The 13543-nt window shown below is 51.1% G+C and overlaps 5 protein-coding genes across 5 annotated transcripts; 1 reads left to right on the top strand and 4 right to left on the bottom strand.

The window, feature by feature from the left end:
• Positions 1-527: 527 nt before the first annotated feature.
• Positions 528-1515, bottom strand: BU24DRAFT_415177 (uncharacterized protein; the record flags this gene model as incomplete). Its single annotated transcript, XM_033526271.1, has 2 exons — positions 528-1367; positions 1435-1515. The coding sequence occupies 2 exons, from the start codon at positions 1513-1515 to the stop codon at positions 528-530; spliced, it is 921 nt and encodes a 306-aa protein (XP_033377592.1).
• A 1362-nt stretch (positions 1516-2877) lies between these two features.
• Positions 2878-5863, bottom strand: BU24DRAFT_401985 (uncharacterized protein; the record flags this gene model as incomplete). Its single annotated transcript, XM_033525511.1, has 2 exons — positions 3792-5863; positions 2878-3702 (listed from the first exon to the last, which is right to left on the bottom strand). The coding sequence occupies exons 1-2, from the start codon at positions 5469-5471 to the stop codon at positions 2878-2880; spliced, it is 2505 nt and encodes an 834-aa protein (XP_033377591.1). The 5' UTR covers positions 5472-5863.
• Positions 5864-8223: 2360 nt separating this feature from the next.
• BU24DRAFT_314058 (uncharacterized protein) lies at positions 8224-8589 on the top strand (the record flags this gene model as incomplete). Its single annotated transcript, XM_033522859.1, has 1 exon — positions 8224-8589. A coding segment is annotated over one exon (366 nt), but the record flags the coding sequence as incomplete, so codon positions are not given.
• A 672-nt stretch (positions 8590-9261) lies between these two features.
• On the bottom strand, positions 9262-11105 carry BU24DRAFT_358758 (polysaccharide lyase family 4 protein; the record flags this gene model as incomplete). Its single annotated transcript, XM_033524007.1, has 3 exons — positions 9262-10290; positions 10360-10811; positions 10874-11105. The coding sequence occupies 3 exons, from the start codon at positions 11103-11105 to the stop codon at positions 9262-9264; spliced, it is 1713 nt and encodes a 570-aa protein (XP_033377589.1).
• A 653-nt stretch (positions 11106-11758) lies between these two features.
• Positions 11759-13423, bottom strand: BU24DRAFT_428796 (uncharacterized protein). Its single transcript, XM_033529566.1, has one exon. It carries the CDS (start codon positions 13215-13217, stop codon positions 12078-12080), a length of 1140 nt encoding a protein of 379 aa, XP_033377588.1. The 5' UTR covers positions 13218-13423; the 3' UTR covers positions 11759-12077.
• Between the last annotated feature and the right edge of the window lie 120 nt (positions 13424-13543).

Below are 13543 nucleotides of genomic sequence, written 5' to 3'. Positions count from 1 at the left end.
ACAATGTTATTTGCAATGTCTCTGACCACGACCACAACCATATTGATCAATCAACGGTGATGTCAATGGTTTCCCACCGTATTCTTTCGTCCTGTATCTGGACAACTTGAAGAGCTTTCAGATACACTGCAATACATATTTGCTCTTTTTACGAGACTGGGCATAGTTCGCTCCTCATGAACAGTGTTTGACATAAGACGTTGTCGAGACAGTTCGAGACAATTTTTGTTTCTATCTCCGTTGCCATGCATAGTATCCAGGACTCTTTCTGATATGCTATCCATTAGGACGATTGAAAGATGATCTGTCTCAGCAGACCCTGCGGTAGCTAGTCTAAAAGAATGTATATGATGTATGTCTCTGTGCGTGTACTCGTTCATTTCACTAATCAGAATCAAGCTGAGCCCATGAGGCTCGGATGCTTTTTAAGTGCCGTTTGTTCTGTTCACTTCAATTCCCGTGAACGCTTAGAATCTAGATCTGCTGCTAATGGTGCAAATCTGATCGTAAGGAAACCTCGACTGAGCCTATTCCGTCTCATTCCCAGCAATTGTCGCTGTGCCGTCGGGAGCGATATTGATGCCATTTGAACCACCAACGCTCTTGCTGCCATCACTGCCTTGGGTAATGCCCAAGTTTCCACCCGAGTTCACGGCATTCCCGGAGGCATCAAGTGTGATCCCGAACCCTTCCGAGAACCGCTCCGATTCTTCGACTGCCTTGTTGCCGTTCTTCTCTCCCTCAGCAGCTTGCTCAGCCGGCCGCTGTTCCGCGGCTTGCTGTCGTTCGCCTTCTTGTAGTTGACCCTTCAGAGCCTCTTCTGCATTTGCAGCCGCCCCTTCCTTCTGCCCTTCAGCTCCAGTGGCGGCTTGAGTTGCGTTGTTCAAGGCGGCAGCAGCCTCTTCAAGACCTTTCTGTGCTTCTCTTTGGCCCTGCTCGACCTCGGCTTGGGCTTTCTTCTCGCCGCTCTCCGCCTCCTTGACTCCCTCGGCCTTCTGGCCCTCTTGGTTTGGACGTTCTCCTGCTGTTCCATTCAGACCCTGCTGATTCTCCTCAATCTTCTGACCCTCTCTTGCCTGGCCTTCCTGAGCTTGCCCTCGCTGGCCCTGTTCCTGCTGGGCCTGCTGATTCCCTCCACCCAAGTTAAGCCCGTTACCCGTGATGCCTCCTCCAGGACCCCCAAGTGTGAGACCCCCAATAGTCAACCCACCATTCCCTCCCTTCTGTCGCTGATCTCCCTGTCGAGCCTCGCCCTGGCCCTCGGCGGCAGTTTGATTTCCCCCGCCACCGAGCTTCAAGCCCCCGATCTCAATCTGTCGGCGGGCGATGGCGGCGGCAGCAGCGTTGGCCCGAGTACTTAGAGAGCCCTGGGAGATTGCTCAGTGAATTTGCGTATGGTAGTTTGTGGTATTGGGGTTTTTGTTGGGAACTTACGGTCCATCTGGCTTCGTGGTTGGAGGCCGCCACGTTCGATACTGCCAGTATGGCGAGACTGATGCCGGATGTGATCTTCATCTTCGTTTGTTGACTTGGTAAGTGATATGTATGTGATTGAAGGAAATAGATGCTCGTAAGTGAGGGTAATCCGTCCAGCAGACTCTCAGAAAGAAATAATAAATGATTGATTAGTTGATACAGTTAAATAGGAAATGAAAAAAAAGATGCCTTAGGCCCTTACTTGAAGAGAATCTGACAGAATCACAGCCAGCGAGCGAGCGAACGAACTCAAACTATATATATTTTTATCACTGATACTCTTCCAAGATCTCTAGTCCCCCGCTGTCTTTCCTTTTCTTTAGAGGGGGAAAGACGAGACCATCGATGCGTAGAAGTCCACCCAAATCCTAGAACAAGCATTGCATTACCGATACAGAACAGCTTGGTACAGGTTACCAAGTATGTTCTTGGTGAAAGCCAAACACGCAGAGTGGCCAATTGGGAGCGGGTGGTGGGGGCTTTGGTGTAGCGGGTTGAGTCGCAGGAGGAGACGCAAACGCTTGGCGTTTGATCAACCTGGAGCTTCTTCGGTGGGGGAGAAGCTTTTTTGCTTGACGGAGGGGAAGCCTGACTGGGCGTTTGATGGTGGGGAGAGGTGATTAGAGATATGGATGTGTGGATATAGTGAGGTGGTTGTCGGCGGACGTGGTGTATGATGAAGATTCAATGTGCTTCTAGCCGTGATCGCTGGCTGGCTGATAGTAGTGAAAGTTTCCAAACGGCTTTACCATATCATCCCCCCGTTCAATGAACTAGGAATGCGCTTGATGCATCCTTGAAATCTAGCGAGTGTTTTTTTTGACGTTTGCGTTCAGTCCATTCACAAGGAAAAGGACTGTACGTTCATACAATCCAGCGGAGAGGATAAAACCCACCGGTCTAACAACCAGATAATCTAAAATGCAAAATGACAAAAGCACAAAAAGCAGAGGGTCCTCACTCGTCCTTTGTTAAAAGCTCAACAAGACGAAAGAACGTTTAAAATGGAGAGATGATGAAAAAGACATGGTAGGATAGGACAGGCAATTCTGATCTTAGAACATTCCTGCGTTCAATGTATAATGAGTTTGAGCATACGCTCGAGTTTGGAGAGTCAGTGGCATTGGTCGGCAGGTGAGTGTATGTGAGAGATAAGCAACGAGTAATGGCATTTCTCCCTGTGGACCTGTTCGATGATGCAGAGGTTGTATTCGTGTTAGTTTGACGATATAGCATTATTGCTACGGACGTTATCGAGATATTCAAGGACCATAGGACGTGTCATCTAAGGGTCTCGCTCTGTTGGACTGGGACAGAAGCATTAACAATTAACTCTCTGTTGAGTTCGTAAAGTTCGTCGACTGGCCCTACGCATTACTATCAAGACGTCGACTTCTTCCCTCAATCCCCACCGCCTCCACAACCACCGCCTCCTCCGTCGCCGCCACCGCCGCCGCCATCACCACCACTCGTACAAGTTCCACAGCCGCCACCCGCACTGCCATGTCCACCGCAGCTGGCCTGGCAATACGGTGTCCCAACTCCCCCAGCACAGTTGCCAACGGACGTACTTTCTGCACATGTCCCGGCAGCACAACCCCCTCCACATGACCCTCCGCCTCCTCCGCCCGACGCCTGCGCTGTCGAGTACCTGTTTCCGTCATCCGTCGGCGCGGCGTAGTACGGCACGACCATTGGCATCGGCATTGGATACCCATACGCGCTGTAGTAGTAAGCGTCACTATTGTCCCTCCTCGGCGCCTCATCCGCCTTCTTCTTCTTCTGATACCGCTTGCACACCTTTGCGTACTGGAGATCCAGGTTCTCGAGTTCCTTTCTTCGCTGCTTCGCCCACGCGGCCTGGCTGTCTTGGTTGGGCAAGTTCTTGAACTGGATGACGGCATTGTGAGCGCTGATGTGAATACCCGTGGCGGCGTCCTTGGGAAGCAACGGGTCGGAGGTCGAAGCGATGGCGTTAGTCTTGGAGCTGCGGAGCAGGCTGAAGCGATTGGAGAAGGAGGACCGCAGCGGCTCGCGCGTGCACTCGCAGTACCAGCACGCGCACTCGGAGTAGGGCTGACCGTACTTCTTCTCGTAGACGGTCGTAGTCCACTGGAAGTAGTCGTTAAGGGAGGTCTCGGCGATCTTGTCGTCGTGGTTGAGGAACTTTTCGCATTCGGCGAGGGTGTAGGAGAGGTAGTCTCGGGGGGTTAGCTGGTGTGTGTGCTGATAGAAAGGATGAGTTAGTCTGGGCTAAAAAGCACATACAAATGTTTGTGGGAGACATGGTCAATAGCTTCGTGTCGTTCACTTACCCAAGCCAAGTCAACATCGAGCGTCGGCACTGCAATCTTTTTGGGGTTCTCGCCGATGATTCGCACGAAACGGTGGTACTTCACGATGAGGCGCTGCATGGTCGCCACGGCCGCAGGGCTGCGAACCCAATTGATCTTGACCATCTTCTGCACGAAACTCGATTGACGGATGACCGCACCGACGAGGTCCAGACCGAACACGCTTGAGTTGTCCCAGTAGTTGCTCAACATCTTCCGTACCGCGATCGCGCTCTCCTTGGCGATCTTGGTCGGCTTGAATTGCTGGCTGTTGATTCTCATCAGCTTGCTGTTGTCTTTCATCACTCTCTGGAACTCAAGTTTCAGCTTGTTGATATCCCAATTCTCGACGTCTCTCCGCATTTTCGCGTGGAAGAATTTGCCTTCTTCTTCGAGGACGCGGTTAGGGAAGAAGGGCTCGTGGTTCGAGACGGCTTTCTTCTCGCTAGTTATCTGTGGGAGACCCATGGAGTTGAGGATGGTGCCCGGCATCGGCCGCTGGTAGTCTTGCAATTGCCATACGTCTTCGATGAATTTGCCGACACGCAGCTTCTCGTGGGTGATTGCGAGACCACATAGACATGTGTAGTTGAAGCTTTTGCCACAGAAGCCATCGTCGTGGGACAAATAGTCGTCCAGGGCTTTGGTCGCGGTGGATTGGGGCGGGTTCGTCCATGGAACGGCGGTTCGTCTGCTGCATTTCGGGCAATCGATTTGTTTAGGGCTGTTGTCTTGCCTGAAGTCCCAGGGACAATTTGTCATGTTGAAGAACGTGTCCGTGGTTGCTTCGTTCCGTGTATACACGTATGTCTCATTGTCGATGGAGTTATAGATAGTCTCCCAGGGGAAGATGGTCTGCCACAGGAAATCTTTCGACAAACGAATGCAATCCTCAAAGTACCCTCTCGGGTTCAGCATGTATGCATGCCACACCAAAAGAACGTCCAAAGGAGGCAACGGTATCTCGCCTTTCCCTAGCGTATACCCTTTACCCTTGTAGATCCTGTACGGCGAATTCTGAAAAGTTCGACTGTCGTAGTCAAAGTTGACTGTGCGAAGGTCGGAGAGAGGCTGTCCTGCTGGACTTTCTAGAGCCGCCCACCATTTCTCGAATCGGTTGACAGCTTTAGTGACGAAGACTGTCCATCTCTTCTCTCGTAAGCGTTCTTCGAGAGCCTGATCGTTGGAGACATCATTAGTGGGAATTGCGTCTTCGTTCGTTGTTTGTGGACCAGCCGATTCTTGCTCATGGATTCCTGCGGGTTGCTGCTGATGGTTGTCACTGCTGGAGGACGATTCACCTTCCTGCCCGGCCTTGCCCCCAGTCTGAATACCATATATCCCCTCCTGATTTCCTATCTCTTTTCTGAGACCCGCAAATGCATGCAAAAGCTTTAGATGCGCGATACACTGTCCAGCTGTAGGTAGTTCGAGCGGGCTTGGCTCAAAATCAAGGTTCTCGAGAACTGGTGCCCGTTGGGACTCGGTCGGTCCATTGTCACCATTAGATGTTGAGGACGAAGGACCACCGCTGTTCGCAGAAGAATCGACCGTGTATGGCGGCGGTTGCTCAAGCATCTTCTCCATCTCCTTGATGGTCGCTTCGCGCTGGGCACTGGGCGAGCCTGGGTACCCGCCTTCTGGTTTACTAGCTGTTCCCATCTTAGAGTGCACCGACTCCAGCAGAGTCTCTACCTATTCGTCTGTGTGGATTATTGATGATGTTTTCTAAACATCTCCAACTCTCCAGTCGAGGAATTACTTGAGTTTATACTCGGTAGTTACATGGCAAAGAATGGTACATAGCGACCCAGATGGGAGCCAGTAGGAACGGTGGATCTCGCTAAACTATACCGGATACGGCGCGCGGTGTGTGGGTGCGCCTGTCGGAGTGTCGCAGCAGACCTACACCAGCACACCGGTTTTGGGCAAGGTAAGGCTGGTTGACAACTCACTGCGATTATTTGGGAATGGGAATTATCCTCCCACGGCTCAGTGTTCACCGTGGCCAGCCAACGATAGACGGAGAGTAGACCATGTGGTGGTGGGGATGGAGATTCGGGCGGGGGCAAATCGGCCTCGTATCTCCTCGGGTATGACCCGTATGGGATTGTTCACCCTTCGCTTGGTAGCGGCTGGTATGTGGCCGGTGGCGGAGTGCATTTTACATTTATTGTATAGGCTGTGCTCGCCCATAATGGTTGATGATTGCTGGATAGTTGGAAATATTGGCTGTTCCGGTGCAAGAAATGGGAAGGAGATTTTGGTCGATGATGCGAAGTAAGTTCCACCAACTACGGAGCCCTCACTATTGGGTATTGGGTCGCCCTTCATCCAGGTGGTTGGGTGAGTTACTTTGAAAGTACTGCATACTTATGGTCTTCTTGCAATCAAGGGAGACAAGATGGCATCGAGTTGTCCTACTGGACATTTGTTATTGTTATTGATTCATTATTGGTCCTTTTGGATGGGATACGTTAATAATCGACATGCACATGATTGATCGGTTACACGTTACGAAGAGACAAAGGGCATAGGTTTCCCGTTTCTTTGCGACCCTCGGCGTCTCAAGTTGGTCGTGAATCTTGGAGGGCGAAGAGACTGCGCGGATCCAAGCTCAACAACGGGAGGCTTAAATGTAAATGGTGGTCCGCAAGTCTGTCTACGTCCGATTCAAGAACATGCATTCCACGAGGTCTCTTTCTCTCTATAAAAATCAATCACTATTTGCACGTAGAATATAATGATTAATTAATAGTCCGACGAGGTCGAGAAAAGGAAAAAGAGAGACCCAAGGGGCACAGACAATTGGAGGTTCCCTTCCCGCTCCAAGTGGATCTGCCTGGGGCGCGCCAAATCTGGCGGTTCGAGGGGAACCGTGATAGGACGATGAGACACGACCAAGGCCTTCCTCTACAAAAGGATTGGCTCACGATAGACACGGCACCTACAGTAGGCAGGGACTTCATGGGGCCATGGACTGTGTCAGTGGGCATAGTGTAAGCCATTTGCGTCTATTTCGAGCGTATCTTCCCAATTGTTAGATACTGCTAGATCAACATACCTGCGCCAACCATTCCGATCTGGATCAGACGATGGCCCTCTTCGAGAATGGACAATTATTATTTGAAAGAGTCTTTTGATCACGAGGGGGAACGATCTTAATTCTTTCTCTTTGGTCCTCCGTAGCTAGGAAAGTAATTAATAAGGGAGAATTGATGGGGAAGATCGGATCGATCGGTCCCTGTGCGGGCAATTCTGCGACATGTTTCGGAAGAGCGATGAGCCGGGAAGGGGAAGAAGAGAGAGTCTTGAGACAGAGAGAAAGATCACGACAAGATCACGTCTTCTTTTCGTGACTTGGCCAATACTGGCACGATAAGACAGGAGCGATATTGCCATCCTTGTTCAGCACTTTCGTTGATGTGGCTTGGGGGTCCTGGAAGTCGATTGAATGAATGAGGTTAAAGTGCAAAAGTAGTCCTTCTAGTGGAATTGTAGGTTCATGGAGGAGTTGATGTTCTGTATTGTGGCTGGCCAGTGACTCCAGGCCCTTATGTACGACAGTACGACCATCACACAGCCCTTCACGAAAGAGGGAATAAGCCAAGATGATACTCGATATCTCGTCCGTACCTCGTAGGCTCGAAGGTGGATTTCTACCAATAATGGCGAGAGGATGGAGAAAGGATGATCTGGGCCAAGGGGGTTGGGTTAGGGTTGGGGTTGTAACCTGTGTGTGTTATGCGAGCGATGGAATCCAGACAGTTTGTGCCTCAGCCCCGCCTCAGATTTCCCTTTTCCCTTTCTCTCTTACCCTCATACACTGTTATGACCTTCACACCTTAACAACTAAGGCAACTAACGACCCATGAACCTTAACACATCTAACGAAACTGCCCATCAGTTATATTCATGCCCTCCCCCGTTTGTGGCCTGATTTCTCCCTCCTTCTGTCTCTTGTTCCTCGATTGACCCGCTCGTTCTCTTCTTCTCATCCCCTTGTCGTGACTGGTTCACCTTTTCTTCTTGTCTACCTACATACTACGGAGAGCCTCGTTTGGTTGGATTAATACATACATCATCGTCGTCGCGTGCATACATCCCATATAACTATACACACAACTACATACCCTTCCAAGCGACGAGGACGAGAACAACGGACGACGACACCAGCATACCATATCGTACACCTAATAGCTACACCCACCCATACCAACGACCAACTCCCGATTCATACATCACTACCGCCACCATGTACACATCCTCAAGATTGACCTCTCTCTTCCTCCTTTTCCTCTCCCTTTTCCACACAACCGTCCTCGCCGGTGCAGCCGCCCAAGTCTACTCTCCAGGCCCCATCCTCAGCGAGCGACAAGATGCCGCCGCCGATCCTGCCGCACCAGTGGCCGTGAGCACCGGGTCCAACGCGCCCGAATGCCTCCTCTACGCCCGCACCGCCAATCTCTCCACCGTCGGCACCAACAGCACCTATCGCGCCACCTTCCTCCAGATGTCCCCCATTGGCGCCATCCACAATGCCCGCATGTTCACCGCCGCCATGGACGCCCTCCCCTCCATGACCGCCGACGCACAGCTCAACACCCTCTGCGGCAACTGGACCACCATCGCCCTCGCTGAGGCGGAGAAGAACTTCACCCAGGCAAAGGTCCTCGAGTTCAACGACGTCATCCAGGACGCTCAGGTCATCAAGGCCGGGCCCGAACTTATCGGCATCATCATCTGCGTGCTTGCGGTCTTCTTCGGGGTTTGGTGCTTCATGCCATAAGGGCTTGCGTGGTCAGAAGTAGTGGGATACGGAGGGGTTGGGGTTGTAAAGCTAAGACGACGGGTGGAGGATGGAGGCGGTGGATTATCGATACCCTACAGTGCGCGCGAAATACAACGGCAACGGCAACGCTGTGTTACGCCATGTATGATATACCGCAACATTGGGAGAAGAAAACAAAAGATAAGAAAGGAAATGAAGAAGGGAAATTTGGAAGAGAAAGGATAGCATGCTGTTCTATTCTCTTCTTTCTTTCCTCCTTGAGGTGTGACAAGTCGTCGCAAACGTCGACGCACTCGTTATGTCTTGGGGAGAGGCCCTACTGTTGGGAAGAGGCGGCGGATGTTGTTCGTTTTCAAGTTCTTGTTTTGTTGCTTTCGTCAGAGATGAAACCATTGCAATCGCGGATACCATATTTAAAGGCCAATTCAGAAACATTTTAACTATTCTATTCTACTCCACGCTCTTCACATTTTCACATACAGCCAAGTCGTGATTGCCCTTGTTGTTCATATTCATTTCAGCTTTCAAAGTAGTAGATTATGCATGTGCAGGCGTCATATACATTTTACTCGTACAGCAGTAGCTATCCAATGCTCTTGTGTCTACCCAGGTAGGTACGTACGAGCATCCATGGTAGACCTATTTCGTTCGATCTATCCATCAAACCCACTCCAGGATGATGGAATCCCACAGCCAACCCCTCCACTGCGCACTACTGTACACTTTGAACTCAATCTTGTTCTCCTCCTTCGCCTTCAACGCTCCGGCTCCAACCGCGAATTCCAACAGCCGCCACTCGCCCGCCTGCGTCGCACCGCGGTACGTGTCCTGGCTGTTGGGCATGTCGGTTATGTTTCCAATCTTGACGTTGTTGAGAAGCACATCTGCCTTGCTGCCTTGCGAGAAGCCAGCTAGGGAGACGGTGAGTTTGGCAGCGGATGAGTTACCCGCAGGGAGAGAATCCAGAGGAAAGACGATGGAGTGCGATCCTACTTCGGACTGTCCGAAGCACCAGTCGGAGGTATCAGATTCCCCAACGCGGTACGTGATGTCTGTGGGGCAATTCGCGATGCGGCCGTGTTCGTACGGATGGGGGCCACTGAGCGCGAAGCCGGTCGTCTTGCGATCGAACTCGCCCACCTGGAAGATGCGCTTCTTGACGTCCGCGACTTTCCACGTGAGGGTCTTCAAGTTCGTGTTCGACCCCTTGCGGATCTGGATCTCAGACTCGCGGTGCAGAGTCGACACGTCTGCGATCTTGCCTCCATTCGACCACGCCTCCAGGCCGTACGTGCCCGTGCGAACGTCCCGGATCGAGAACTTGCCGTTCTCGTCTGCGTACGTGATGTAGTAGTAATCGCGGCCCTGGTCGAGGGAGCTCACGCTGGGGTTGTTGTCGCCGAGGAACACGGCTGCGCCGGCGGCTGGCCGTCCGTCGCTGAGGACGAGCTTGCCCTGTATCTTGCCGCGGGACTGGTATGCGGCGTCCTTGAACCATTTGTATGGCCAGGCTCGATCTTCTTGCTTCGCGCGCGAGGCTGCGTCGGATTGGGACCCCGAGTTGAGGTACCAGAGCCAGGGGCCCCAGGTCTTCCCGTCCGCGAAGGCGTCTCGCGATACCGCTTGGTAGTGGGTGCCGTGGATCATGTTTAACTGGACGGCGTCGCCCGTTTTGCTCTCGCGGTGGATCTATATCGAGGGGGCTTATTGTGAGCATTGGAAGACTTGGGGTCATTGGCGCGATGCTTTGTTACATACCATGAGTTCCTGCTTGAGGTGATTGCCATTGATGTAATCCTTGCCCGGATTGATGTACCAACTACCAAACTCCTCGCCGTACACGCCGTGAAAGTCTACGTCTTTGATGAAGGCGCTCCAATCGTACTTGGTCAGGAACGTGCCGTCTGCCTTTTGCCAGGTTTCATCCTGGACGTTTGTTGCGGAGGCATACTCCGATAGAGGTGGAAGGACGCCGTCCTTGATGTTGGTGCGTCCATTGGGGAAGGACTGGTTGTCGAGGCGCCAGAGCGTACGGAACTCTCCAAGCACGGGGAGGGCGCGGTTGACGAAGTACTGGTATGCGCCCACAAGGTCGTCGTAGATGACCCAGTGAAAGTCTCCTCCGACAGCAGTGAACTTGACGTTGATGTAGTTGGAGCCAGAGTCTACGATGGCTGCAGACGTCCAGTTGAGATCGGAGGCAGCGCCGTCTATTTGGTTATATTAGCACCGCTCCGAACATTCATATGGTACAGATGGGAAGTGAACTCACTGTAGCTCACGTAATGGCCTACTGCATCACCGACGAGGTCTTTGCCCTTGTACATCAATTTCGTGGCATATTGCTGCCCCTGAGTAACATTCCAGAGCTCATTGCCGATGACCCAAGTCGAGCCATCGATCTGCTTGAGAAAGCTCTTGCTCTTTGCCCTCTCCTCCAAAGGAGCGGCAACCGCAATTGGGACGAGGGCCGCAAGCCCAAGGATGCTTCGAACGGTCACCATGGTGACGATGCGTACCTAGGTAGATGGCTTTCGAAATATCGAACGTACCCACGTCAGAGAATCCACAAAGTCATCGTCAACTTAAAGTGGCCGTCTGGCGAAGCTCTTTTGTATCCCCCGACTTTGCTTCATTTATCTCGCGTGGCTAAATTAATTGGTGTGTTCCTTAGGTTCGGTCGTCATTGCACCGAACGACACCACCGGACCGAAGAATCGCGGGGAGGAGAACCACCTGGGGTAGAAACCCCAGAGTGATCGGCGGCATAACGTCAATTTCCCTCAAATAGGACGGCGGGGAGTTTTCCAGAATTGATGGACGATTCAGGGACGGAATGGCGGTCGATGGACTTGTTTCCTCGTCGGTGGTATAGCGCCGCCGCCGTCGTCCGTGGTGACCAGGTGTGTGATCATGACCGGGTCTTTGGGACTGTGGAAGTCGGCGTGGCTGCCAAGATCTGGGGCAATTCAGTGCGAAATAAAATGAGCTATTGAAAGGTTGGACACTAGTATACCGAGGTATCGCCAAACTTGTATGAATTGTTCATTGATTTTGAAGGTATCTATGCTTGCGGTCCGAAAGGGAAGAGGAGTGTGTGGAGCTACGCATAGTTAGGCGTCCCAGTGCAAAAGAGTTCGACTTTGTGTTAGAGCCTGATGATGTTTTTATCGGCTCGAATGATATGATACCACAAAACAGAAAAATTAATCAGGCCCGCAATCCATCAGGAAGCGGCCATGTAATGACAGAAAGCAGGCGGTTGTGTTACCTCACCGTCTCTGATTTCGAGCTCTCCGGTCCCAACGTCAACCGATAGTAGCAAGCAATCACGTAGATAGACAGCCTGTGCTATGATGAGTTGTACCAGGTGGTGTGATGGAGACTGAGAATTCTGGCTCTAACTTTCTCGATCATCCGTAGACTATCAACTATTCCTTTCGTCAACTTTCCAGGTCTCTGTTCTTCTTAAAACCCTACAGGTCTATTGCATTTTCTAGCATCTCCAAAACCCTTCGCATGCTCGGTCCGCTGTAATCCACTCCAACAATTCTCTGGCGTCCTGAGGGGCCCTTTCTTCTTAATTGAAGCTTTGGATTCGAAGGACTGGACCCTACTACACTATCACCTAGAGAATTGAATGCACATGGTAGCGTGCCACGATACACTCTAAGGAAATGAAAGGATATCCGTTCAAGATCGTGGAAATTCTGTAAGAACCGAAGAATGCCTCTCCAACTTTGATCTAGTCTGGTCCCAAATAACTTTAGAGATCGAAGACAGTGGCGACACCGTTGTAGAAGCGTAGTTAGATTTGCCTCCGAAATTTTCATATAGCTAAACGATAATTCCCGAACATGAGATAGGCTGAGTGGTTCGAAATAGAAAGGTTCAAAAATGGTTACATCAAAATCCAGTTTTCGCAATTGTACCGCTTCTGATACTAACTTCCAAACCCAATCGCAAGGGGTATCGTCAACGCTAAGTCTGAGTGACAGTTCTTTAAGCTCGGAGAATGTTTTTCTGAACGTCGGTCTCTCAATCTGCTCCATGTGAATCAGGCCATTCTTAACTCGGTCTTTACTATTCGACCCCATCTCAAGACGGAATGTTTCGAGCGCTAGGCCAGTTTCCGCAACAAGGATGAAACAGAGTCCAAGTAAATCGCTGCATCCAAGCATATCTACCCTTGGACAGAACATATGGTCATGTTCGTATGGGGTTGTTATGCAAATGGAGCGACAGTTGATAAACCGAAGAATGATATCGCGTACTTGTTGCATAACGGGTAAGCTGGAAAGTATAGCTTTGGAAGGTTTGCGCTCTCGACCCCAAATGAGTCCATGGCCGGCTTCTTCGTCCCAGTCCAGCCGAAAGACTTTTATGTGCACCGCCCATGTAGACTTTGAGAGGCTTTCGAGTTTTTGTATACTCGCAAATGACATGTTCGTCGTCACTGTAGCGAAATGGGTACGCCCGAAATGGTAAGACGACTTCACTTCAAGCGCTTTGGAAGTCAAGCGTAAGCAACGTAGCTCAGATAACTGAAGATTTCGTGCCACGGATTCGAGAACTTCGGCAGGAAGTGCTGCTAGATTTGCTTTCAAGATGTCCATGTTTTAGGGCCGCCCGGATGATTCAAGAAGTACTTCTTATTCATATCACTGAATGAGCTTTGCTGTGCGCCAGGGTGCCAGGAAAGACTGCACGTCAATAATACGCCACACTCCTGTGGACGATCACGAACATTGGCCAACACACTCGGAGCTTGTATATAGGTTTTTGAATAACACTGAAATATAATCTTCTTATCGCATTATTTGTATATGTCTTACTGGAAGTTAATTGTAGTCAAGACGAGATGCGAGCGTACGGGTCCGTGCATGCTTAGTAAGGAACTATGGATTGATGTCACTGATGGATACGCTGGCCTCAAAGACCA

The sequence above is a fragment of the Aaosphaeria arxii genome, assembly GCF_010015735.1.
Source record: "Aaosphaeria arxii CBS 175.79 unplaced genomic scaffold BU24scaffold_14, whole genome shotgun sequence".
Lineage (NCBI taxonomy): Eukaryota > Fungi > Ascomycota > Dothideomycetes > Pleosporales > Aaosphaeria > Aaosphaeria arxii.
This window is presented reverse-complemented; position numbering and strand designations above follow the sequence as displayed.